At 38.5% G+C, this 26,954-nt stretch overlaps 3 protein-coding genes across 3 annotated transcripts; 2 read left to right on the forward strand and 1 right to left on the reverse strand.

Annotated features, from left to right (window-relative positions):
- The first annotated feature begins 425 nt into the window (after positions 1-425).
- zgc:112408 (uncharacterized protein LOC550260 homolog) lies at positions 426-4,240 on the forward strand. The gene is made up of 7 exons (XM_036557973.1): positions 426-644; positions 718-824; positions 1,696-1,765; positions 1,869-1,951; positions 2,250-2,453; positions 2,730-2,864; positions 3,928-4,240. Exons 1-7 carry the CDS (start codon positions 569-571, stop codon positions 4,114-4,116), a joined length of 864 nt encoding a protein of 287 aa, XP_036413866.1. The 5' UTR covers positions 426-568; the 3' UTR covers positions 4,117-4,240.
- Positions 4,241-6,501: 2,261 nt separating this feature from the next.
- On the forward strand, positions 6,502-12,859 carry lipib (lipase, member Ib). Its single transcript, XM_036557972.1, has 10 exons — positions 6,502-6,615; positions 9,073-9,452; positions 10,292-10,400; positions 11,066-11,167; positions 11,390-11,479; positions 11,735-11,902; positions 12,013-12,102; positions 12,191-12,299; positions 12,400-12,573; positions 12,749-12,859. The coding sequence occupies exons 1-10, from the start codon at positions 6,564-6,566 to the stop codon at positions 12,834-12,836; spliced, it is 1,362 nt and encodes a 453-aa protein (XP_036413865.1). The 5' UTR covers positions 6,502-6,563; the 3' UTR covers positions 12,837-12,859.
- A 3,680-nt stretch (positions 12,860-16,539) lies between these two features.
- Positions 16,540-26,660, reverse strand: zgc:112982 (uncharacterized protein LOC503771 homolog). Its single transcript, XM_036557971.1, has 11 exons — positions 26,445-26,660; positions 25,006-25,049; positions 24,333-24,869; positions 23,209-23,997; positions 19,091-19,260; positions 18,558-18,690; positions 18,308-18,362; positions 17,867-17,994; positions 17,397-17,496; positions 17,174-17,279; positions 16,540-16,976 (listed from the first exon to the last, which is right to left on the reverse strand). Exons 2-11 carry the CDS (start codon positions 25,041-25,043, stop codon positions 16,963-16,965), a joined length of 2,070 nt encoding a protein of 689 aa, XP_036413864.1. The 5' UTR covers positions 25,044-25,049; positions 26,445-26,660; the 3' UTR covers positions 16,540-16,962.
- Positions 26,661-26,954: the final 294 nt, after the last annotated feature.

Consider the following 26,954-nt stretch of genomic DNA (forward strand, 5'->3'; position numbering starts at 1 on the left):
TGCACAAATAAGAAAAATAAGTAGGATTTTACTGAAGAGTTCATTTTACACACTTACCATCTTTGCGTCCTTTTTAACTGCAAATAGGGACTGTGGAAAAACAAACATGCATAGTTCAGAACCATTTAAAAACAACTTGGTAACAATCTTTCCACTCTCCTTAAGAAAAGCATGTTATGATGAAGGGCTCAGGTGTAGATGTGCTTTTTTTCCAGACACTTCTAACACAGCAGGGTGAGAGTGTGATTCATGTGAAGTAGGGGCATCACCTTTTATTAATCATCTCTGAGCACTCTGAGTTTTCTAGATGCATAGAGACCAAATAATAGAGAGATTATATAAAGTGGCGTTAAAAGGCCACGTGAAGTGCCACGTGACTTAAGTAAACAACAAAATGACCTTCAAATACAACACAATCATTTGGCCAGACTGTTGCTTAGATATACGACATGCTAAATCCCCTGCCGTCCTCTGTGTGAAAAAAGGGTGGTACTGGAAATGTACAGTCAATTTTAACACAGCTTAAAATGCGCAACATAACATAATAAGCTGAGGCTTATTGTTCAAGATGACTGAGAGGGTTCGGAACAAAGTCAGGGCAGACGGAGATTTTTGTGGGGATGTGAATGAAGACTTTCAATCAGGTAATTCATTTATTTTCCTCAGGGCTTGGCTTTTGAACACTATCAAACCATTGTTATGTATTTGTCTCACCAGGCGAGGGTCAGCCAAAGAGCTCTGGTTTCTGCGGGCTTCTCCTCACTGCTCTCTCTTTTCTTCTCATTCTCGCCACATTCCCAGTCTCTGTATGGAGCTGCATGAAGGTAATAACACTGCAACTATTTGGAGAAAATGTACCGTACTGTGTAAAAGACAGAAAGCACAATTTCATTGATGTGATTTCAAATCAAAACTGCCTTCAAGTTATTCATTTTTCAGTATCAGGAAAAAAAGCAGAACATACACTTAAAAGAAAGTCTAACAACTAAATGCAATATTTTTCAGTATTTAGTGCGCCCACATTTTTTCTTTTTTACAGCTTCTGTTCTTTTCAGGAGACTCACTTTCAGTTTTTCACAGAAACCTGCAGGGATATTTTTCCACACCTCCTCAGTTCAGATGTTTATTTAATGGGTACATCTGATGTTTATCTGATGGGGACAGTTTTGGTGGTCTACCAGCTCTTGCACAGTTGTTAGGAGTCCCATTTTCTCTCTAGCTTTTAATCATTTCTTGAACAGATTTATGCAAGAGTATTATCTTCTATCTAATCTTCTCAGAAAATATTAGAATTATATATAAATATTATAATATAATGTTGGTGCTTTTGTGTAATTTTCTGTTAATTAGATTCCAGCTTTTTTCCCTGATGCTAAAAAATGAATAATTAGTACTCAATTAATAAATGAATGGTCTCTGATTTGTGCACAGTACTGTATATGCAAAAATCTGTATTAAATAAAATCTATATATTACAGAAGCCAGACTTGATGACCAAACTTCTGCTGCCTTCAACAAAAATTTATTTTGTTTTTGGTTTTATGGATTAATTTTGTATTCCAGTGTAACAGAGGATCATCCCAAAGCAAGCCACATAACTGTACAAATATCTGACAGTATTTTGATGGACTGTCATGAGCACATGAACGTACTAATCGTTATCATTTATTCTGTTTATTCCTATTCGACTGAAAGATTGTCAAGGAATATGAGAGAGCAGTTATCTTCCGTTTAGGGCGACTCCTGGGTGGAGCAAAGGGGCCTGGTGAGTTACTGTTTTATTAAAAATAAGATATTGTTTTAATTTCATCATTCCTGATACATGAATGTTTTCAAACTAAATGTTTATAATTTGCTACTTTTTAAAGGCATATTCTGGATTCTTCCATGTGTGGACACCTTTCGGAAGGTTGATCTGAGGACAGTATCCTTCAACATTCCCCCACAGGAGTTGAGTTTCAACAGATAAAATTAAACTTTTAAACTTTGCCATCCAGAAATAGTTCCTGCTCTATTGCCTACTGCTTGTTTTAATTAAAAATAATAAAAAAGTTATAGAACGCCATCTAGTGGTAAAGATATGTATATTACACTTAGATGTTAAAAATTACAGACAAATACAAATTAAGTGAAATAAGAAAATCTGCTATAGCTTTTAAGCTCTAATCCTTTGTGTCTAAGTTTTAGATATTCATATATTTCATGACTTGAAATTTTAAATATGGCCCTTGTCATGCTTCTCTCTACAGGTGCTGACAAAAGACTCAGTAACTATCATGGTAGATGGGGTGGTGTATTATCGAGTTTTTAACCCTACAGTGTCTATAACCAAAGTGGAGGATGCCAATCTGGCCACACAGATGCTGGCACAAACCACCCTCAGAAACATGTTGGGTACCAAAAGCTTGGCGGATATCTTGCGAGACCGTGAGGAGATGGCAGAACAAATGGAGGTGGGGTATGCCACAGAGCTCTTGCAAAACGTTAGCCTCAATTACCAATTAACTGGTTTACCATTACTAAAAACTGTTTCTAAAGCTTTTAATATATCAATAATATATTTTGTTAATTCATGTGGAAATTATGTGCAGAATTGAATCAAGCAAACACAATGCATCATTTTTTCAGTGGCAAACGCACACAGACATAAATACATTTAATAACAAGAACATAAACTATAAAACATTTTATTTCCTCCATTCATGATTGAATCTAATTTTGTCCGACAGGAAGTCATTTACTCTGCGTCTAAGAACTGGGGCATTAAAGTGGAGCGGGTAGAGCTGAAGGACGTTAAACTCCCTCACACCTTGCAGAGGGCAATGGCTGCTGAGGCTGAGGCCACCAGAGAGGCTCGGGCCAAGGTGAGTCTTCATACATTCTCAGCAGAAATGTCCCTATGCACAAAGTCTGACAGCACTGCTGCAAAGCCTGCCAAGTTCAGCCTGATCAGCTTTGCAGCTTTGCGTTGTGTCTAGAGGGCTAGTGAGCTCTCTGATTGGCCAATGACTCGGCGCTGCCCCCTGTGTGCGGGTGGGTGAGGCGTAAAACCCCCTGAGGCCACCTGCTCACGAGGGTTACACCTGATTCGTACAGGATCACGCTGGCTTTATCGTCCCAGATATCCACGTACCTGGCAAACAAATGTGCTCATGTGTGTTTACACACCATGTGCTGACGACACTTCCTACAGCCATCTGCTGTGTCTCTAAAAAACCCATGCAGCTGTTCATTCATTAGACACTCAGCCGAACTCGTCATGTGTTTTTGTCTGACACTCACAGTATGAAACGGGTCATTTAGTGTTAAACGGGTCATCTAGTGTTAAACGGGTCATCTAACATATACATACTATGAGTAAATATATGTACAAAATATAAAGGAGAACAATGCGTGACTTACAAAGGCAGTTGAGACCACTGCATGAAACCTCTGAAAGGTCACTGTCCTGTTTACTATTGATTCTGTAAGATGAATGAAGTTGCAGCATCCATTTAGTGACCTACAATGTTCAAAACTTTGAAATGACTTTTCATACGAAAGATTTTTTATATTTTATACACAATGATAAATTATATAATGTTGAATATTATCAGCTAGAAACAAATGGTATTTTTTAGACATTTATTTTAAGCATTTAGACATTTATTTTAAGCATTTTATGGACATCAAGTTATTTAATGCTAAATAACACACCGTGATTACCAATTTACAATTATTTTTGTGTCAAGCTCCATTCATCATTCTGGACAGATCTAACATTTTGTGTCTTATTTCTTTTTTTCCTCTTAATTATTTGAAAGTTGCACAGAACTTGCATATCAGAATCCTTTAACAGATTAATCTGCAACCACTTGGTTTTAAATAACTGAAAAAAACTGAACCTAAACCTCTGAACAGTAACTCACATGTGTTTGTCTCCTACAGGTGATTGCAGCTGAGGGAGAGATGAAAGCATCCTGTGCTCTGAAGGAAGCAGCCCATGTGATGTCCGAGTCTCCGGCCGCTCTGCAGCTGCGATACCTGCAGACCCTGGCTGAAATTGCCACAGAGAGGAACTCCACTGTGGTTTTCCCCATCCCTATGGACCTCATCAGCACCTTCATGAAGAAGTAAATGAAGAAACCAAGTGAACCATGAAAGCTCTTAATCAGAGCATATATTTAATTAGACTAGAACACACTATACAACTAAATAATTAATCACCATAAATAAAGTACTACAAGTATGTATAAATATATAACAGTGCTTCTATATATTTTTACTTCAATACCTTTAATACTGCTAACAGCTGAAGTCTTCTTTGACAGAATATTGCCAAGACTAAATCAATTGAAGTGCATGCTTAGTATCAATTCAGTCAAGAGAATGCTTAGTATCAATACATATACACATATTTTTGTACATAGAGTGTTTAATCAAACATCAAGATATATCATAGTTTCTTATATGGTGTTGTTCGAGACCTTTATTTAATTACTGTAGCAGTATGGTTGTAATATTCTGAAATCCACTTGACCAAGATAAAAATATAACTGTACATAAATGAATAAAAACATGCATGTATTTAGTGCATATTTGGTTCCATTTGTAAAAGATAAGGGGGATTTCGGCCTCCTATTATAGATGATTAAGAGTGTGCATGGACTGTACCAAACTGTGGAGTTCTGCATTGTCAGTTATTAACCTGCTGACCTGTAAGGGGAAATATGGGCTCAATGAGCTGTGTTTCATGAGCCTGATTAATTGGATCTCCTCCATTTGATGCGGTTATTGGAGGACAGTAGAGAAGAGTTACTGTAATCGGCCTGTGAAGTTAGTGAAGTTGCTGTAAAGTTAGTAATGCCATTAGGTGCATGCTGTGCAAGTATGCAAAAGCAATAACGCCCTCCAAATTTCTAAAATGAATTAGGTTTTTTTTATCAATCATAATATTCACATTTTAGACAGTTCAGACATTTTATTTTAAATAATGAAATACATATCAGCTGAGGTATAAAGCTGTAAGCAATGTATTTGGCCTCCCTGCCCTTAGGGCCAGTTTTTATGCAGGAAGCTTACACTACACTGACAAGAATGTAGGCACAGTGCCTGAAGCCCTTTTGAACAGTGACAAAATACTGCAGTGCATTTGTATATTTAAGCTATCTAAGCATATAGCTGGCTGGTTTACAGAAAAGAGGCGAATAAAAACTAAGAAATGGAGCGGCACTAATCCAGTGATTATCAATAACTAACATTTCACAATACCGCTCTTGTCATTTCATGCCCGCATAGTGGCGCCATGTAATGTGTGACCAATCATCCTTGTTAAAATGAGCTTACAGAATAAATGATGCTGAAGGGTAATCACAGGAAGTGTGTTACTGTGCTAAGCATCTCTTGTAGATTCTAAAACTTGATTATTTGGTTATGGCCAGTTGCCTCAGTCTTGTAGTATTTTAGTCTCCATGAAATGAAGACTTATGCATACCTAAAATGACACGTGCTGATGGCAGGGTATACTTTAGAAACCCGCAGTTCATGCTGTTTAGTTCATGCATGCTATGTATATCCCATCTAAAGCGGCTCTCCCACTAGTTATGCAGACAGAACCCCTCCTAGTCAAAGACTTGACCTAGATGTGGGAGTGAGAAAGGAGAACAGTAAACCAAAGGGTTGCTGGACAGGGAGAGATGCAGGTAGAGATCTGCTGTAAGAAACATGTATATTTAAAGGAACAGTGACAGTAGCCTGAAATTAAACATTAATTTACACTAATTAATTTATTGCAATACCATGATTTCATTATCTTGTTCTTTTACTTTACACTACTATTTGGATTCGCTGTTCAAAAGTTTGGAATCAAAGTTTTCAATAACATAAAACCAATCTGGTTGCAGATATCTGCAACAGAAAATAATAATAATATGTAATTAATAGGAGAATAAGAAGGTGCAAGACAAAAATTTGAGAAATGTTAGATTTGCCAGGAATGATAAACAGAACTACAAGGAATTCTAAAATGGCTCATAAAGTTACAATAAAATTAATATGTACATTTCATTATATTTCAATAGTACTGATCTAACCTCAGGGCAGATAACTTAAAAATCCATCTAAATAGATAATCATAGTATATTTTTATCATTTAATAACATCTTGTTCACATAATTCTTGAAATATTGAATAAAATACTTACAAATACATTTTGGCAAAAAGTCTGTAATATTTTAATTCACAATGAATAAGTAGTTGTATTGTAAATTAACAAAACTTAATACAGCAAATGATTCCAAATTTTTTGAATAGTAGTTTATCTATTGTAGGTTTTCTGTATATTTTTTTTTAGAAAAAGCCCTCAGCTGGCCTACTGACTAGCCACATTAAGCACTGCCCACAGACTAAGCATGCTCTGATCTCCTCCAACCAGATTCTTCCCTCCCACAGTCTCCACCCACTTGTCTGTGCTTTACTACAAGCACTCCTCCGGTTGTCACTTAGATGTCTCTGACTCTTTCAGGTGTGCTTTCCTTCTGCTCTTTCTCACTGCTTTCCTTCTGCTCTCACATGCCATACTAGGAATGGGTCTCTTGAAATTCCTGGGTCTTCTGGGTTTCTTCACCCTTTGCAGAGGTAAGAGACAAAATTGGATTCTATTATGCATCTGAATTGGACATTGCCTCTAGGCCACCATCTAATTATCTTCTGTGGAAACTTTGGGATTCAAAATTAGCAACTTTCTATTTCAGTCGCTCTTTAAAGATAACAGTGTTATGAAACAAGGCAAAATGTGGACTATTTGTATTGAATAATAATAATATTAAGTTTTATTTATATAGTACTTCCCACCAAACTTAAGGTTTCTTTATAATAGCATTAGCAAAGAAAAAACGGATCTGCAGACCACATTAACCCTATTTGTGATACACAAATGTGAGTCATGATTTACAGCGGTGTATCTGTGGCCAGGACCATAAGCACTGCTGACAAAAAGCAGTTCTAATGGAGCAAGTCTAGAGAGGTCAGGGGTCAGGCTTGGGCAGGAAGAACATGCTAGAGGAGGGTGATTGGGGTCAATCATATTGCACACTCCTCATTACACCCTACGCACTCGACTGAACCCCTGTAATCACCCTAGGCATCTCTGCAGAGCATGGGGTCAGATGGGAGGGGCAAGCAAAGACCAACAAAGGAACATGTGAAGCAGTGGGATGAGCAGCTTTTTTATAGCACCGTGATCCAATTGTGCCTCATACGTGCATGCTAATTACAGAGCACAGATCACCTCTAAAGCCTGCGGTTTGCAGCACACTGCCCGAGAGCCCAGCATGGCTAATTGTCTGCAAAACGATGTTGAGGCAAGTGACAGTATTTGAATCCAACCAGACATGACGCAAGCATAGGTTTTCTACAGTGGGACGGTGTCAGGCAAAAACAGGTGATCTTTGTTGGGCAGCAGTGACAAGGGCACTAGATGAGCGGAAACTGGGTCGCTAAAGCCATGGCTTACTTCATTGTGGATCAGTTTACTAAACTGGGAAAACAATGAGACGGAGAGAGAAGAAGCGAGAAGGAAAAACAGAGCCACTTTGAACTGCTTAGTTCAATGCAATTAAAACTATGACGCTAACTTTGTGGATTAAAAGGGATCAGAAATTAAACTGTTATTCATTCCATGTCATTCATTCTTTATTTTATGCATAGAATATATTTTATTTTTTATGACTACGATGCTTAAAGACATAACCAGACACAAAGACCTGAAATGTCTATAACACTGGAAAAAAGCAAAACACTTTAAATGATTTTTTGAATAAAAAAGAATGAAAACCAGGGGTTAATCCATAAAGCACAATTTCTCAGTAAACTGATCAATTTAAACTACAAATGAAGACTTTCCCACAGGAATATTCCTCCTCTCCCACTGGAACGGTTTGACTTCCACTGATTTTTCAAAAACTTTGCATAATCAAATATATGAAATATAAACAAAATCATTCAGAGTGATTTGATTTAAAATGCTCCATTCTAGAGAAACTTCCAGAGTGAGAATTGTTCACAGCGGTGGTGATGGGAACCAAGACATCTGAAACATTTAATGCCTCTAAAAGCTCCCTCACAGAAAGTTACTACGTTAATGGTTAAGATAAATCTGCCTGATATCTGAGACGCTGACTTACAGTGACGCAGGAAGCTGTTTTAAGTTGGGGGTGCTGACATTTTAAGCAGCACGTGTGACGTGACGTTTTATGTGAATTTACATCAAACATAAATATAATGAAGCGAGAGAGGACAATATGTGCTGACAAAGAGGACAATATATATCTTATAACTGACTCACTCTGATTCTGGTCAAACTTTACATAAATTAACTTTACATAAATTAACTATGCTCAAATTATTATAAAGTTCAGAACTTTTTATTCTTGGTATTACTTTTAACAGTTGCAATCCTGAAATTAGGGGGCGCTGCAGCACCCTCAGCACCCCCACTTCCCGCGTTCCTGTTGAGTAAGAATGTTTTGCAGTAAGGATTTGGCCCAAAACATATTTTTCAAAGCCATTGATGGCAAAGGGTCACATGTAGGGTGTTGTGAGCAAACTCCCAAAGTAAACATATATACACACATAGGTTCACTGGTGGTTTTGAATAGTAAATTAGCAATTTCGTGTTCTGTATATCGTGACCCCTGGCTCCTATCATTACCACTGTGAAGAAATCTAAGTTGGCAAGTTTCTCTACAATGAATGATTTCACATCAAACCACTCCGAAATGATTTTGTTTACATCTTCATGACTGAATTATACAGAAATTTCGAGAAATCGGTGGAATTTTCCTTTCAGTTATCTGTTCTTAGTAAGCTGCTCAATTTAAGCTACAAGAGAGGACTGTCCTATAGGATTACTCCTTCTCTCCTGTTGGACAGGAGACAAAGAATAATCAGATGGCCTGACTCATGTCTAATAGTTTAAATGGAAAATGCTTCAATGCAGCAACTGCCAATTAACCCTAACATAAATGTACAAAAAAGTTTCTCTGTCACATTCACAAATATACAAACACATAAACAGCAAATGTTCACTGTTAGCAGGTCAAGACATCGAGTGCGACAACTTTTCTGACCTGAACTTCCATGAGACGTTCATTGGAACCAACCTTTATGTGCGTCTGCTCCTCTACACCCGTGCCAACCTGAATTGTGGTCAAGAGCTGCCCCATCATAATTTTACCAAGGAGCCCCTGTTTGATGTGAAAAAACCCACCACCTTCGTCATACATGGCTACAGGCCCACCGGTGCCCCACCCATCTGGATCAACCACATTATACACCTGCTGGCAGCTCAGGCAGACATGAACATTTTGGTAGTAGACTGGAACCGAGGTGCTGCCAACCTCAACTACTTCATCGCTGTGACCAACACACGCCGCACTGCTATCAACATTACAGGCTTTATTGAGAGGATGAGGGTGAGTAACCTGCAAATATACATTAATAAAATATATACAAATATGTAAATAAAAATATAAGTTAATTCCAACCACACAATATGGGTCAAATTTTAAAAACCATATCTGTATCAATCCTTTGATTGCAGGTTGCTAGAAATAAAAATGGCCACTTTTTTTGGTAGATGAAACTGAATATATAGAAATGAAACTAGGTTTATGGCTTATTTGCTTTACTTTTTTCTTTTCTTTATGTAGCAAAACTCCAATCACACTTGAACAAGATGGATCTTCAAGGGTTCTTTAGTAAAGAAAATGGTTCTATATAGAACAATGAACACTCAAAGAACCCTTAAAGGGTTCTTTGCATTGTGAAAGGGTTCTTCAGATTGATGGAGAATGTGCTGAAGATGATGCTATATAAAACCTTTTTGAAAAGGGTTCTAAAGAGCACCAAAAAGGCTTCTTCTATTGTTACAATGTCAAGCTCGTAACAACAGCAGAACCTTTTTCAAAAGGGTGCTATATAGAACCATGTACAACACATTCTCCATAAATGAAGAACTCTTTTACGATGCAAAGAACAATTTAAGCATGCAAATGGTTCTTTGAGTGTTCATGGTTCTATATAGAACCATTTTCTTTACTAAAGAACCCTTGAAGAACCATCTTTTTTAAGAGTGTAAAACACTCAGGAACATGAGTTATTACAAATTACACTACAGCAGTGATGATCCACGGCTCAAACAATTTTACGCGACAGCACTCTATTGCTTATAACAATTAATGTCCGTCATTTGACAAAGGCTTGGTGGGGGTATGTGAGCTGTGAATGAAAACCACATGCTGTGTTGTTCCAGGATCAGGGAGCATCTCTCGACTCAATCCACCTGATAGGGGTCAGCCTGGGGGCACACGTGGCTGGGTTCATAGGAGCAATGCTAGGAGGCAAAGTGGGCAGAATCACAGGTGAGAGATCCTAAATAAAATCTGAGCTTTGGAAGCATCTTTACCCCTTAAGCTTATAACGTCAGCATGTCCTGAATTCCCAACTTCCCTTGCTCAATCTTACAATTACATACCTTATATATTACTTTCATAGTGGCTGCTAAATAACACATAGTAAATACTGGATAACACACCTTTAAGAGATTTTTATCCATACAAATGAACAACATATGGACTGCTACTATTGCGTTTTTTTGTCACTGTGATGTACTTTGTGAAAGGGTTCTTCAGACTGATGGAGAATGTGTTTTTGTTCATTGTTATATAGTTGCAGGAAACAGATAAGCAAGCATATCTGAGATTGTTTAACAACAAATGCGATTTGAGGCAAATGTGTGATAGTTTAGAGATGCAGTTTGCATAATGCTATTTGGTGCAGTATAAGCTTTGATTATTTAATAGCTACATTAGCTTTGTAGTCCCTGTGCTGACCTAAATTAACTTTAGACACCAAACATGTCTTGGCTGATGGGCTACATTTGGGTAAGGGGACAGTAAATTAGATTTTTGCAAAACTACACCTTTAATAACTGGGTCATAATCCTAGAAATGAACATGCTGAACCAGTTAAACCAACAACCCAAACTAAAGGCGCTGACTAAAAATTCTCCACTGAACATCCTTAGGTCTGGACCCGGCAGGACCAATGTTTGCAGGCGTCCCTCCAGACGAGCGCCTTGATCCAACGGATGCCCAGTTTGTAGACGTCCTACACACAGACATGAACTGTAAGCACCAGAAACCTAAAACTACAACATAGTCTGGGTTCAGTTTCTTAGTAGCATTGTACCATAACTAGACATTGTCACTGAAGTATCTGTCAACTTTCTTTTTATCTGATGATGATCTTTATGTTGCAATGCCTTTGAGTTGCACAGTCCCACTGGACAGAGCAACCACTGTCACACAAGATAAATCCATTTAGGTTCCTGATGTATTTGTTTTAACAGCCTTTGGACTCAAAGGAACTCATGGACATATTGATTTCTACGCCAATGGTGGACAAGACCAACCTGGCTGCCCCAAGACTATCTTCTCAGGTTAGTCCTAATAGATGTTACGAATGCGACAACTGGAGTGGGACACCCAGCAAAGGCACTGATTAGCTGTACCACCGCCCTCCTGGTGGGACCCACCATTTTGTTGTCTACATGTTCATATAGTAGATACAGTTTGCTCAATGTACAAATCGTTTGACAAATGCTTAGATGCCAGTTGTGCTTGGACTTGTTAAATGAATAAAAATGAAAAGTTTCTCATGCTGTAAAGCTAATTTCTACTCTACTTTTCCACAGGAAAATCCTACTTTGTATGTGACCACCAGCGTGCTGTTTTCCTCTACCTGTGTGCTCTGAATCACACCTGTAACATCACTGCTTACCCCTGCTCCTCCTACAGTGACTTCCTCAATGGCCAGTGTCTGCAATGTGAAGCCTTTAAGCCAGCCTCCTGTCCTGTCTTGGGTAATGGAAACACGCAGCATAACACAAGTCAAATAAGTAACAATTAGAATGCCACACAGAGCGCACTTCATGCAGCTCAAGATATTGACATCATCTTAATCTGTCTTTAGGATATGACATGAGTCCATGGAAGAACACACTCTTGAAACTGGGACAGACAAGAGTCTATTTCTCCACCACAGCAGATCCGCCATACAGGAGTGAGTTAACAGCACTATACTTGCTCTCAGAATAATTATCTATATTTCCCAATAATTTTTTTAAACATTTTAATTCTCATTGTAACAGAGACAAGCTACAGAGTTGATATTGTAACCTGGAATCAGTACTTGCGATGGGGGGTGGTTACTCTCCGCCTGCACAGTGGAAAAAACGTGACAGAGACCAGGATTGACCAGTAAGTAGTCCAACTTAACAATACATTTAAACTATATGTTCTATAAAGGTCTTGTGCGTAGAGTCTACATGTATTATGCTACCTGTCTGTTGTTGCTTAGTAAGCTGCTGCGGTTTGAGCAGTACACTGCCACACGAATGCTGGCCCAGTTTGATGAGGACTTGTATCCAGTTCAGAAGATATCCTTGCGGATCATCACCGGGAACGTGATAGGACCCCGTTACAAGCTTCGCCTCATCCGCATTCGAATAACCCCACTTGACCGGCCAGACAGGTAAGCGTGGGCAGATGTTTTCTTCTAAATGCATTCCTCAAGCACTCCTAAAACCTTAAAGACAGATTAATGATGAAACAGGGATTACCGTAATTAACATTAATGAGATTGATGTCAAAGATAAGCGTTTAATACTATGACAGCACCCTTAGTACCTCTCTCCTGTCTTTCCTAGGCCACTGATGTGCCGATATGACTTAATTATGGAGGAAAATGCTGAGATCACCTTCAAGCCATTACCATGTGATGAATCTCGTCTATAAGCGCTCACCATACAGAACTTCAGTCTTTCACGCTACAAACTGCCAAGTCAAGTAACGTAACCATGAACTAGTTACTATAAAGCATCTCTGGGCAAGAATGGAACCTTTGGTACTTTAGTTGGTGTACCTTTCTCAGACTACAAAATGGATTAAGACACTGCTCTCTATGTGCCTTTACTTGAAGACATTCTACATGATTTGGAGAGCAGTTGGAACTGACATGTTTTCCTTGCTTCAGACACTCTTGTCAAAAAGGCAAGATATGAATTATAGTGCATTTCAAAACTCACAGGCCACTCTTGGACTTGGCCTGGTTCTATATAGAACAATGAGCCTGATTTTCTATTTCTTTTTCTATTATAATGTTTCATGACAAAATTGCACTGGAACTGTCCGGTTTGATACCTCAGGTCAGTATTTAACAGAGCACTATACCAGCGTCAAACTTTGTCATGCTGTTTTATTTATTTTTTTGGCTGTCTCTCTTGTAGACAAAATTAGGAAACCTGAAGAAAATGCCTCACGATACTGCATGAGGATGCATGTTTTAGCCAAAGGAGGGCTGTGAGGCCTCCACATTACAAACACTGGTGACTCTTCACCTAAGACAATTCAAATCCCTCTACATTAGCATGTATATACAGTCGCAAAGGGCTGGGGATAAACACAGGTGGACAAAGAAATCATGGAATCTTATCCGTTCAGTGAGAAAAAAAAACAAACAAAAACAACACAGATCCTATCCTTCCTTATTGATGATGTTTGTAAAATATGACTAATGATGAACTGATACACTAAGTGAATTGTAGCTTTAGTCAGAGAAGTACTTATTGAGATGATGAACGGCAAGCGTTGAACGTTTTCCGCAATGTATTTAACTCAGCAACCTAAAGTTACCTGCCTGGAAATACAGAAGTGAACCAGCTAGCTGATTGACACTGGACACCCTGGATATAATGAGCACAGTGACCAAACGTTCTGCAACAACCACCAACATACTCATGATTGTAGTTGTATTTGTGTGTGTGTGTGTGGGGGGAGGGACTGACAATCAAAAGACTACAGTTACAGATTCCTCCACCAAACACAGGTATGGCACACCATCCAAATGTTTCTGTTTGGCCGGTGAGGCTTAAAGCAGCACTACGGGGATTTGGAGACCTCTCTGGTGGAATTGCGTAACTGCACGGAGAAACATTTTGTATTGTCAGTGACGCCTCAGAACCTCACAAATGGATGATCGCGAGTTCAGAGTATTCAAAGAAAATTCAGTCAAAACTTGGTGTAGGACGTTTCTTCTTCATATCTGTGCTTGTTATGTATAAATAGGTAAAGACGTATGATGTGGTTTAAAAAACTCCTGGAAAATCTGACCCGACTCCTTTGACTTTTAAATTATTTCAGTGCAGCTTTAACACTGTCAAGATCTATCTGTGTGTGTGTGTATGTATATATATACACACACTCCTCATTGTCCCTTGCCTGGCCTCTGGTGACACTAGGCTCCTAAGTATGACCTTAGGAAGCCTTTCACAGATCTCTTTAATGCATCACATTGTTCAGGTTTTATGTTTTATATACAAAAATGCCCTGGAAACAAGACTCTGGGAACATAGCTAGCTAAGCTAGCTCTCAACGTAGCATAAACAGGTAAACAACCAACTCATACTACCTTCAATTTTAGCGTTAGCTACTTACATCAATATGGAACCTGGTTAGGATTAACTTTGGCTAGCCTGGCTGACTAAACGCGCAAGCAGCCCACAATAAATTCTGTCAATTTATCAAACTTATAATGGCATCATTATAACCCTGTTAACTTTGAAAATACAAACCAAATGAAACTATTTTCCTCAGCTGTAAGGCTGGCGTTTCCAGTGACCGTTGGATTTTGAATTTGAAATGCGTGCGGCTGCGCGCGCGTGCTGCAGCGCTGTAACTTACCAACGCGCTCCTTTAGGAACTCCTTCAGCCCCAGGAACCCATATTAACCATCATTAATATACTGACTGTGCTATAGTCTCAGCTGCCGTTTCCGGAATAAAATATATAGCCATTGAGCAAGTCATAATGAGATTTTTTCCTATAATTATGATCTCATTAATATAAATTCTCAAAATTATGACTTGCTATGTCATAAATAATTACGTAGTGTCTCATAATAATGAGAAAGTTTCTCAATTATGACTTAATAGCTCATAATTGCTCACTATGTCATAATAAGAAATTTCTCAATTATGAAAAAAGTCATAATTATGAAAAAGTCAATTAATAAATTCTAAGTCATAATTATGACATTGAATCTCATTACAAGATACTAAGTCAACTATGAGAAAATCAATTATGAGATAGCAAGTCGTAATTATGTGATTGTAAATAATAATTGACATAAGGTCATTATGAGATTCTAAGTCTTAATTTTGAGAAAGTCATAATTATGAGATGCAAAGTCATAAGACACTAAGTCATGAGCGGATCTCATTATTACGAGCCAGTAAGTCAAAATTATGAGATACCAAGTCACGAGATAGACTCATTATTCTGAGATGGCAAGCCATAATTATGAGATGCTATGTCATAATTATGAGATATTAAGCCATAATTATCAAAGCCCTAATTATAATGATTTACTAAATAGCTGTATGTGTTTTCCAGTGGCATAGATGGGCTTTCATACAGATGAAATCAACTCTCTCTTTATCATAAATTGTAACACTGCTCAACATTTGACCATCTAACGCTAAGGGAGAGTTCTGCTTTTTCATTAAATCATTAATTTGCAAACAAAAAACCTGATGGCCATTCAGAGTGATAAGATGTGAAATGCTCCATTCTAGAGAAACTCAGCAGTATCAGAATTTTTCACACTGGAAGTGACAGGAAGCAGACTAGCTCATAGACAATTACTACATGATTACTAATATGCTGCCTGATGCCTAAGACATTGTTTTATTGTTTTACACGTTTTACTAAACATATTAAAAGGTTGGAGATGTAGATGCAGGGTGCCTTAGGGCAAAAATAGCACCCAAAGACAACCTTTTCCCCCAAATGTACCATTTTAACATTATTAGCATTACATAAAAAAATTCTGAGGATACATGTATAAATTCGCTGGCAGTTTTGGGTAGTAAATAAATGGCTGTAAGTTGTAAACACTGCGACCCCTGGTTCCTATCACCACCACTGTAAAGAAATCTGAAACAGTAAATTTCTCTTCATTGTACCATTTCACATCACATAACACTCTGAATTACTATGTTTAGATCTCAATGGCAGAAATTTTCTATGAAACTTTTCTGCATGTCGGTTTTACGCTGCCCTGGTTTCATAAGTTAAGCTAAGAACTACTGTATATCTAATAAACCCAGAATAGCAGGCAGGTCAGGTTTAGTTCTAATCATGGTTTCTCCTGGATTAGGCTGAACAGATTTAAAAGGCTCCAGGCTGGTTTAACAATACCCTACTAACTTGATCTATAAATGTCACACTCTGGGCACAACTAATGGAAGAATAAAACACCTAAAGCACTTAAGCTAAATTATGTTGAAACTTCTTGCAATATGCTAACATGCTTTAATTCCCAACAGATATTCTACAGTCATGCTATCTCAGAATAAATAATGGACAACAGAATCCAGAGGATATACAATTGTGATCAACATGAAACATGCTCAGAACAAACGGTCTCATTCATATCGTATGACGTTTTCCTGTGTACATTTATTTGATACAAAACTATATGTATGACGGTATAAGATGGTCCTCAAATAAACACAGTTTATTTTAACTAATTTGATTAAAGAAAGATTTAAAGAGACAAAATGATGGGTGAAATAAAAGGCACAGACCTTAATTAATGAGACTGAAACAGGAACGGCTATAAAATATAAAACTCTTGCATAATATAAATGAAATATGCTCTGTAAGTATGTAATTTGTGAGGATGTTTGATTGAAAAGTACATCAAATATGATCAACACCTTAAAATCAACTGTGACAAAGATGGTAATATAAGCTAAACAAGAACTGAAAGAATGGCTGTTGTGCACCAGCTCATCTGACATACTCCCATGTATGCAGGCACTGAGTTTGAACCCAGAGCCATACTCCTTTAACCCATTCCTCACCAGCTGGCATCTGTAAAAAAATGGTGAAAAGATTGCACATCAAAAGGCAGTATACCATTATTTTATTACATTTTATTTATTTTTGTAACAACTTTTATTTTTCTTTGTGTTCCTTCTCAGACAGTTTATTTACAAACAGATGTGGAAACAAAGAATGTAAAGTGTACTAAGTAGAAAGTAAGTATAATGTATTCAAATATTATTTACCATTATTTGGATTCCTTCTCATGTGTGGACCACGTCGTCTGCCAAAGCGACTGAAATTTTGTCTAGCATCGAAATTCGAGACAGGCATCTTTTGAACAGGACCATCCTGCAGCATCAGAGACATCATAAAGAGTCATTACTCTCACATAGAACAAATTACAAACATCACAACACTGATACACAGCATGCCCAAGATCAAGATGAAATAAGCATGTGCACTCACCCACTGCTCTGTTTGCTGAGGCATCTGCACAGGCCAGTCAAAGTCAACTCCTGCATCATGCACATCTTCCTCATCTATATATGCAGGCTCATTTTCCTGACTAGGGGCAAAAAATGCTGCAATCAGTTGTAAAGTTGTAATTGGTTTTCTTATTTAAAAAATAAATAAATAAATCAGAGCGAGTGTGTGAGCTCATTCAGGTTTTGGACCAGTGATTTATTATTAATTTGTTTAATCAGAGTACTGTCAAAGCACGACTAATGTATGACTTAAATTCCTATTCACATGTTTTTATGTTCAAAAAATGGTAGTTTGTGTTACAAACTGAATAAAAAATTGTGAATTTTCAGCTTTGATAGATCACGTTTTTTTTTCATCACAGATGCAACAGCAGCATTCTGAAATTGTGTTATTAAGGGGAAAAAAGTAGATAAAACAGCAGAAACAGTCACTGATTAAGCAGCTTGTACCTCTGAGGTGCCATCTGAGAGAAGCTCCCCCCAGTAATGGTGATCTTCACTCCCTCCAGCCTTTGTTGTCTCTTCCTCTCCAAGTCATGCCTTAAATCACCAGGAGCAGGGACCTGCCTTCTCTGTGGCTGATAAAAGAATGTGTTTGTCAAGCAGCACTTAACTCCTGACATTTAACACAGCTGTATCATGCAGATCAGAATAAGTGGTTACACATTATTTAAAGGCTGCCTACATAGGGACTTCATGACACATGCATATGAACTGACAGACATTTATAAAACAATAGAGCTTGTATCTGCAATAAATAGCATACGCTGTTCATAAACAGTCAAGATCTGCTTTAAAATGTTATTTAATGATTGTGTATGTGTTATGAAGTCCCTGTGCAGGCAGCCTTCAAATAAAGTGCTACCAAATAAGTAATGCTGAACGATTTACCTGCCAAGACCCTATCTTGCAGAAAATCTGTGTGTGTGATGAGTCACCAAGAGGTCTGAAAAAGAAGGAGACATAATGAAAACACTTCACTTAACTCTTCACCTTTCAATTATTTAGGTGAAGAGAGACTTCATCCATCTAAAACAATGTAATTCAGATTCAAATGTAGATTACTGTGCGTTTGATGACTAGTTTGAGTAAAAAAGACTGCACAATAGCTGTATTTATAGCACACAAGAGACCGCTGTACCTATTTATGACTGGCTCCATTTCCTCCAGCTCTTGCTGGTCTTCTGCAAACTCATCCTCATCCTCAAGGGTATAATGCTGCTCACTAGAGAAGCGTTCATTAAGAGTAATCCCTTGACCCTGGAAATAATTTTCTGATGAAAATAAAACATAAAAGAATTAACACAAATTTGGTCTAACTGTAGGGGAGATATTAGATGCATCTCAAAAGTAGGAGAGACCTTGCTAGCACTATACAAATGCTCCACTTCACAACTACACACTTTTAAATATTACACGTAAAAATATTCCATTAAAATTTCATTACAAACTCTCGTGCCACAGCAACTCTGCACTCATGGCTGTTTCTGCCCTTTTAAGAATGTTATGGAGCTATGCTCGAAGGATTCTGGATGACTAAAGGTCTTGGACACACCAGCTGCACCCTTCAGTTTCTCAGAAAAGAAGGATGCATTTTTCGGCCAGAAATACAGCCTCCCTCTGCTTTGAGACACAGCTATCATATGCTTGTCGACTAATTTAACAATGTCTGACCTTTGACATGATGTACCAGAGTGATGATCTCTTGGGCAAATGTCCCAGAATGCATAGCTGACTCCCTGTAGGTCCCAGAATGCTCCAGCATGGGCAGAAAGTCAAGACGCTGTCTGCCCACATTGACCAAGTCGAGTGACAACTGCCTTTCCGAAGAATAACCTAAGTGTCTGCACAAAGTGAGGAAGGCATGAAGAAAGCCATTACGACAATCAAACAAAAAGCAGGTTTGGGGGAACTATGCACTATTTAACAGACCCAAAAAGAAATACCAACCTTTACCAGCTTTACCAAAGATCAATTTTAAACATTTCCTTCTCAGCAGGCTATTCTGAAGAGGTCTGTTCAGCTCTCCAGACAAAACACAGATCAAGTCTAGTACTAAGCTACAGTGCCAATGAAGATTTTCCCATTGCAAATTTGTCTTTTACTACTGGAATCTGTATAAAAAATAGGGTTGGGCGGTATAATGGTAATAAAATATGCAGTGTAATGGTAAAAATTATGCTGAAACTTCAAAATGATGATGTATCAAGAGTCTCTTCCACATGTAAATGGCCAAATAAACATTCACACATTTATATTTTGGAAGGGCTTACCGACTGGTGGTGGAAGCTCACCATTTGGTGACGAAGATAGAAAGAGGGGAAAACCTCAAAAAAAAACTAAGCGACAGCTAAAAGCCCCACACACCACAGGATTTCTGTGAACTGTTAAAGAGATGGTTTGACAATTATTGAATGATAGCTTGAAAATCGTGCACACATTCATTTATTTGGTGACCAAGTAAGCAAAATAAATGTCTTATTTTCGTTTTTGCAAAGTTATTTATGGCACTTTTATGCAATCCCTCCCAACACCTCCCTTGCCCACCCATGGTACTACCGTACATTGCGGCAATAGTTAGAGAACGTTTGAAGGTATGGAACAAGTGAATACCGCCCAACTCTATGAAAAATCAATGAAAAATCAATGAAAAATCACAGACACCCCCCCCCCACACACACTGGAAATCAGTACAGTGTTTGAATGTGCTGCAAGAGTCAGCCACATATAACCAATTACCAGTACTTCCAGAGAAACCTAAACCATTCTCATGGGAAATTAAAGGTGTTACTGTTTAAAACAATTGCAACTGGGTGTATCTAAAAAGCAGAAGTAGGGAGCAGAGAGTTATTGTTGGTTTATGGATTTACAGAGTTAACAGTGTACATTTAATTACATTTTTATTATTGTTACTCGAATATTTTCTTAATAATTCAGAATAATTCTGAATTATTCCAAATTTCGAATTAATTTAAAACCTGACATAGCATCAAACAACCCTTTAGGCTAATCTCCCTTAACCGTCTGCTGCTTTTTAAGTATACCGCTGAATCATAAATGGGTGGTGAAGGTTCATGCCTCTTTTCCATTCTCCATTTCAGTCCTTTGGTTTAGAAACTTTGACAATCTTCTCTTCAGCTCAGGATCTTCTTAACTAGAAACATGGAGACAGGTGCAGAATGTCCATGGAGGATATTCACTAAGTGTTCAATCAATCAGTGATCAGAGGAAACTTCTTCCGAAATACCTCAGTCTTGGTTATTACTGACCAGCTTGTTCCAGTGTCTTGTCCTGTTCTGGCAAACTTCATAAGGAACTGACGATGTCACATGGTCTTCTCGCAAAATGAGACAGGACAAAAACGTTTTCATGGACTCAGCTTCATGCTTAAATCTGAGCTCCTTATTTCCTTGAACAACAGAGTGGAGTGGGTCCTTTGAATGAGATGGTATTAGGCAAATTTTGAGAAGAATCTGATCAGATACATGATGAATTATCCACCACATTTAGATTCATGATATCCAGCTTTGCCCAGTAGATTTCACAGAACATGAGGATCAGTTATGCCTGCTTCTCTGACCTCTTCAATCCTACTTTCAAAATTAGGTTTATTCTGTCTTGTACACAGTGGGTAGCGCTGTCGCCTCACAGCAAGAACCACCTGGGTTCAATTCCCCGCCTGGCAACCAGGGTCTTTTCTGTGTGAAGTTTGCATGTTGCATGTGTCTACATGGATTTCCTCCCACAGTCCGAAGACATGTAGTCAGGCAAATTGGAGATGCTAAACTGCCCCTGTGTGAGAACATGTATGTTGTGTGTCTCAACATACATGTTCTCACACAGACTGGGAGCCTGTCCAGGGTGTTTCTTGCTTTCTGCCCAATGACTGCTGGTACTGGCTCCAGCACCCCCCATGACCCAGGAGGATTGCGTAATATCATTTTTCATATTTATTTACCACTTCTAGTCCTGTTCAGCTTTTCCCAGTAGACATCATGGACCATGAGGATCTTAACTTGGCTTCTTCAACTTATTTCTCCACATCAATATGAGACTGTTACTTTGAAGAGCATTTCACAGTGTAAACTGGTCTTGTCTCTTCAGTATGTGGTCCCAAATCTTTGGCAATTCTTGATGTGGAAAATACATCTTGTGCTGCATGCACTCTTCCAAAAATTAGCCCAGAATACTATTGAGGAAATGTGAAATGTTCCCAAATCTCACTACCGTCCACACATGCAGATATCCTCAGCAGATATGCCATAATCGAAGATCTCCCAAAGCCCCCATGGTGTCCATACATTCAGTTTGCAATTTTTATAAAGTCTTCAAAGAATAAGGTGAGCGCCAGGTGGTAGTTTTAGAGGCTTTTGATTTTTTTGTATAGTATTATCAGTGAATAAGTCCCATACAATTCCACCAAATTCTACGGATATCAAGGTATTTGGGTCCAGTCCATTCCCAAATACACAAAACATATAAACACTGTTGTGTTTTTTCACAGAATCCGGGATTGTTCACTTACCTTCAAGCAGTACTGATTTAAAATGGAAGAACCTTTTTATATAATCTTAAATGAAGCACTGGTATTTTGGTGGACACAACATCTTCAGTTTCCTCTACAGGAAAGGTCATTAGTTGATCTGTGCACCCAAGTCATCAAGCGTGCTCTTCAAATCCATCTCACTGGTCAAGATCAACATGCTCCAGTGTCATGCTGGCTTATTGTCAGTCTTCCACTGGTGGATCTTCCAGCATTATTCGTAAGGAACAGTCTGGCTTTAGGTGAAGCTTGATATTTCACAATTTTCCACTTGATAGATTCCTTCCCACATCGCTAAGTGAACATGTGTTACCTGTAAACACTCCTTCTCATCCAGGAATATCTCACCAACATCCACAAAGTGTTCCAGCCTTGACAACATTTCTCACCTTCATGGAGTTTGAATTTCATCACTACTTCATCTCTTCATCGTAGCTGGGATAAAATACACGACGTACAAATTTTGGTCAAAGCTCCTGGACCAAATCCACAAACACAGGTTTAGAACTTCAAAATCTGTTTAAGATGTTAAAGGCTCACTTAATATTCTTCATGTGGTGTAGTAAAGATCCCCTGAAGTTTCTTCATTGAAGTAATGAATTAGTGTTGCAGTCACTTGTCAGCTCTCTTCTCAGCTTTGCAGAGGTACACTCCATTCAGATTTGAGTGCCAGCTGTGCAGTCCCTGGTCCATTATCAGGATTCTGCCTTCTTACTTTGAACAAGGACAGCACTTTCCCTCTCAGCCAAAGTAATGTGATGTTTCATCCTCTCAAATGTGCAGGTTCGAAGTTATCCAGCTCCAGATTTATTCCCAGTGGAAAACATGAGTATGGTCCTTTACCTCAGCAGAGAGCTGGCAATGATGTACAATACAGGGAACTACCTGTAACTAAATTGGGGGATTGATGAAAAACATAAAACCTTATTGAAAAAGCTTGACTGACGAAGTCCGATGAGACTTGAATCCATGACTTGGTATGTTGCATACTCCTACAGACTTCAAAACAGACAGATATCCACAATGCTCCCAACAAAGCAAAATAAGCTGTAATATGACGTCACGCAATATGATGTTACGTTTTCCATCAAACCAAGACATTCCAAATCCAGAAAATGTTGATGTCCAACCTCCTTGAAACACTAGGAAGCAACTGTTCCTGTGCTCTTCATGCTGTAGAATCAGACCTCTGAAAAAGAGGCATGAACTTTCAACCATACCCAACAGCACTGCTGCGGCGATACTATACCTGCTATGGCCGACAGGACGACTCATATCCACTTTGATCCTTAAAGTTTCATGCTCAGTAAAATCCATTCGAGGCGCAGGAGCAGCATTAGTGTTTAAGTTTCTTTGATGAGGAATTCCTTTTGAAAACGTTCCTGGTTGCAGAACACCACCATGATTTCCTCCTGGTTTTGTCTCCTTCTCCCATGCGTGCTCAGAAGATCTCGCTCTGTTACTCTTGTCATTTCTCAAATCCACATCACCAGTCAGATCCATTGTCCTCTGTCCATGGTGTTGTCTTGCATGCGTATCCATTCTAGATTGCTCCCAATGCTGTGATCTACCTCGCATGGGACTTCCTCTCTCAACAGGAGGGTGATGCAATCTTGTTTCTTCATCACCATGATAGATAGCTGAACTACCACGCCTATCACGTGTGATTCCTGTATGATTGTCATGGTCCCTCCTATGTTTGAGTGATTCCACGCTTCTTGGTGGTTCACTTGTTCTAAGGGGATCTCTGCCTCTTGTTAAGTCGTTGCCTCTTGGAAGATCTCTGCTTCGTGGCAAGTCATTGATTCTCTGAAGATCTCTACTCTTTGGACGCTCTCGGTTCCTAAGTGGATCATGGCTCCTTTGAGGATCCCTGTTCCTTGCATCATGGTTTGGAATTCCATGATCATGCTCCACTATAACAGGAGCATTATGTGGACTATAGCCCCTTTGTGTGACACTATATTCCTCTTGTGGATCCAAACCTCTAAATCTTTTAGGATGTGGGTGATCCTCCCTATAATTTGACTTCAAAGACCTGTGTTGAAAAAGCAAGTACAATTTGTTCAACAATGAAATAATCCAACAGTCAAGCTTCAAGTCATTCCAAGTCTTCCTAACCAATTGCCTTTTCTAAAAACAACCAATAATCAATCTTTAACTTGTTTTAAATTGTACAAATGAGAAGACTTAAATGAATTAATTCTCATTTCTAAAACTTCAACACAGAATGCACTCTAACAACTAATCCTTTGGTACATTTTCAGCATTTCTACAGATAATTTTAAGGCATCATAATTCAATCTTCATTTCTTTCCTTCACTTCAGTTGAGTCAGACAGAATATACAGCTTCATTAGATGTGTTTTTGTACCTCGCGGAAAAGGAGCCTCTCTCATGATATCTTTCTTCATTATGATGTCCATGTTCCATCCGGTCATGTCTCTTTTCTTGTGAATGCCTAGGACTGGAACCTCTTGAATCCCAGTGGGCCCTATTTGAATGGTGCCTGTCAAAATGAGTGGCATCATGCTCATTCCTCCTCCGGCCTGGCGACGGAATCCTCTGATGCGTTTCAGACACATAACGCGAGCCTTCAGGGGAAGACAACCTCTCCCTTGGCAGTCTTCTTGGAGAGTGAGATGGTTTCTCTTCAAACCTCTGGACATCATCCTGTGTTTGGTATCTTAAATTGGGTGAAGGCCTCCGTCTTCTAGCATGACCTATAGCCTCAATAAATTTGGCCCAGTGGTCAACCTCTTCCTCTCCCTGAGAGGGACCATTATCCCAGTGTGAATTACCTTGCACTTTGTTGACAATTTCTGGATTTCTCCACGGATCTGAACGCACAGATGAATGGTACTGCTCTCCATAGAACCCATCTTCTCGCCTCCCAGGCAATGTAGAGTTTCTGCAAAATTAAAAGTTCAACAAGCTATTCATGAGTATATCATTAGAATACAAGTAAATACAATACTGCCATATTTTACTACATTAATACCACATATTTTACAGTATAAAAGATCAAATGAGCCAAAGCCAAATACCTTGAAAATAAAGGTGATCTTGAACGTGGCCGTGACATTGTGACCTTAAAAACAGAATGAGAGTAACAATATAGGTGGTGTGCAAGAAAGAGGTTTAGAGTCAAGACTGTAAAATCAAAACTAGTGGAAAATAACTTTTGTACGTGTAACAGCTATTGGCATTTTAGTCTATCCTACTTCATCTTGACTATGCAAGTCTGTAAAGTGCAAACATTTTGCATGACGTTTGCATAAAATGTTTCCTATGGTCCGCTGTGTATATATTAATACACATGAATTTTCAATTATCAAAATACAATACAGTGGTCGTAGATTAAAATGAACAATTAACACCTGAATATCTGTCATTTATTTGTCATACATATAGTCAGAGACTATACGACACACCAGCGATGGATTACATTCTATTGCGTGTAAATATAAAATTAGACACTGCTCTTAAAAAACTAACCATTTGTAAATAAAACTATTTAGAACAATGGGGAAGTTGAACTGAATGAAATTTTATTTGATCGACGCTGATGAAAAGCCCAATATCAAAGAAAAATTGTTTTTCCTCACTTTTTGAAACAGTAGCATGTGAACATTATTAAAGTACTATTTACTCCACAACCCATAACGTCCATATTGAAGTCCACATATAAACAAAAATGGAAAAAACGGCATGTTTCGAATTCACTGTTTTCGTGATGCCACTAACACATTTACATATCGGCCCATTATTTAGCTCCTAACTAATTTACGCTGGAGTTACAGGGAGTGTTTCAGCCTTGACTGCTTTTTCAATGAGGCACAATACAGGGCAACCATTTAGTTACATATATCAGCCTTAAGGACAGCTTGTTTAATTCTTTGGAATAAAGACATTTTGGAAAATTGTATGCCATGTAAAATGTAAATCCCATGTTAAATGAATCACTACTTATCTTAGTATATACAACTCCAGCGTTATAAGTGGCCCTCGGGAAAAAGAAAACAGCAGCATATGCTTTCTGCGGTTTCTTCTCAGTTTTATATTTATCTTCCAAAACAAAGCACAAAATCCAAAATCTCGCTGGAGTTGAAGGAAAGAATGTGTACTCGATATAACTAAGTAGAATTAAAACCGGAGAAAATAAACATTTTATCGTTAATCATACATAACAGACAAATGTAAGTTACTCGTTACTCTTTTCTGTTATGAATTAGCTATCTAGCGTTAGCATAAACTAGCGTTAGCTAAGCTAGGTTAAGACTTGCTCGACAGTTAGCCGACTAGCTTCTAACCGTTTACTTAGCTAGCTAGCTTGACAAAACGAAAGAGTCGAATTATTATTTGAAGCTTACAGAAAAGTCATGTACACTACTTTTTGCGGCTGTCCTGCAGTGCAGATGAAGTAGGCAGGCTCGTAGTGAGCAGTTAGCTAACTTTAGCAAGCTAGAGTCATCGGGCCTTTTACCTCCTGCGCCGCTCGCGCACCAGAAAACACAAGAAGACGAAGCGTCCACCAAAATACCAGCTTCTAGCAAATAAACTGTCAGTATGTCATGGACCTAACATAGAAACATTTTACTGATGGGACACGAAAACAGTGCTGTCGTAGTTCGCGGCCTGTTTGTTTCCATTCGCGAAGAAACTTGCGTGATCCAAAACACACTCCATGAATAAACCTTGACCCGGATGTCTGTCGGGTCTTCCTCTGGGGTGAGTCTGAGACGGAGGGGAGCTGCCTGCTCCCTTGCTTTCTAGTGCACTTTAAAATGTCAGCGGGTGCGTTTCGTATCTCTGGAGCCCCTGAAAGGACATGGGGGAGAAATGATATGTTTTTTTATAATGATTAAGGGACCCTCCTGCCTGCGGAATGACGTTTTTTTTCCAAATTAATTATCTCGAGATAATTTTCTCGGGTTAATTTTCTGAACGTCTTCTTTTTTGACACGCAGGTTATTCTTTTAACACTTTGCATGCA

Source organism: Colossoma macropomum, unplaced genomic scaffold (assembly GCF_904425465.1).
Source record: "Colossoma macropomum unplaced genomic scaffold, Colossoma_macropomum, whole genome shotgun sequence".
Classification (NCBI taxonomy): Eukaryota; Metazoa; Chordata; class Actinopteri; order Characiformes; family Serrasalmidae; genus Colossoma; species Colossoma macropomum.

Coding starts and splice junctions, on each gene's coding strand:
- zgc:112982 (XM_036557971.1), bottom strand. CDS start 25,043: ATGTCACGGCCACGTTCAAGATCACCTTTATTTTCAAG. Junction 19,261..23,208: donor CGTCCTGTCGGCCATAGCAG/GTATAGTATCGC, acceptor CACTTTGTGCAG/ACACTTAGGTTATTCTTCGG. Junction 17,497..17,866: donor TCTCAGATGGCACCTCAGAG/GTACAAGCTGCT, acceptor TTTTGCCCCTAG/TCAGGAAAATGAGCCTGCAT.
- lipib (XM_036557972.1), top strand. CDS start 6,564: ATGGGTCTCTTGAAATTCCTGGGTCTTCTGGGTTTCTTCACCCTTTGC. Junction 9,453..10,291: donor GCTTTATTGAGAGGATGAGG/GTGAGTAACCTG, acceptor GTGTTGTTCCAG/GATCAGGGAGCATCTCTCGA. Junction 10,401..11,065: donor CAAAGTGGGCAGAATCACAG/GTGAGAGATCCT, acceptor GAACATCCTTAG/GTCTGGACCCGGCAGGACCA.
- zgc:112408 (XM_036557973.1), top strand. CDS start 569: ATGACTGAGAGGGTTCGGAACAAAGTCAGGGCAGACGGAGATTTTTGT. Junction 825..1,695: donor CTGTATGGAGCTGCATGAAG/GTAATAACACTG, acceptor TTCGACTGAAAG/ATTGTCAAGGAATATGAGAG. Junction 1,952..2,249: donor TCAACATTCCCCCACAGGAG/TTGAGTTTCAAC, acceptor TTCTCTCTACAG/GTGCTGACAAAAGACTCAGT.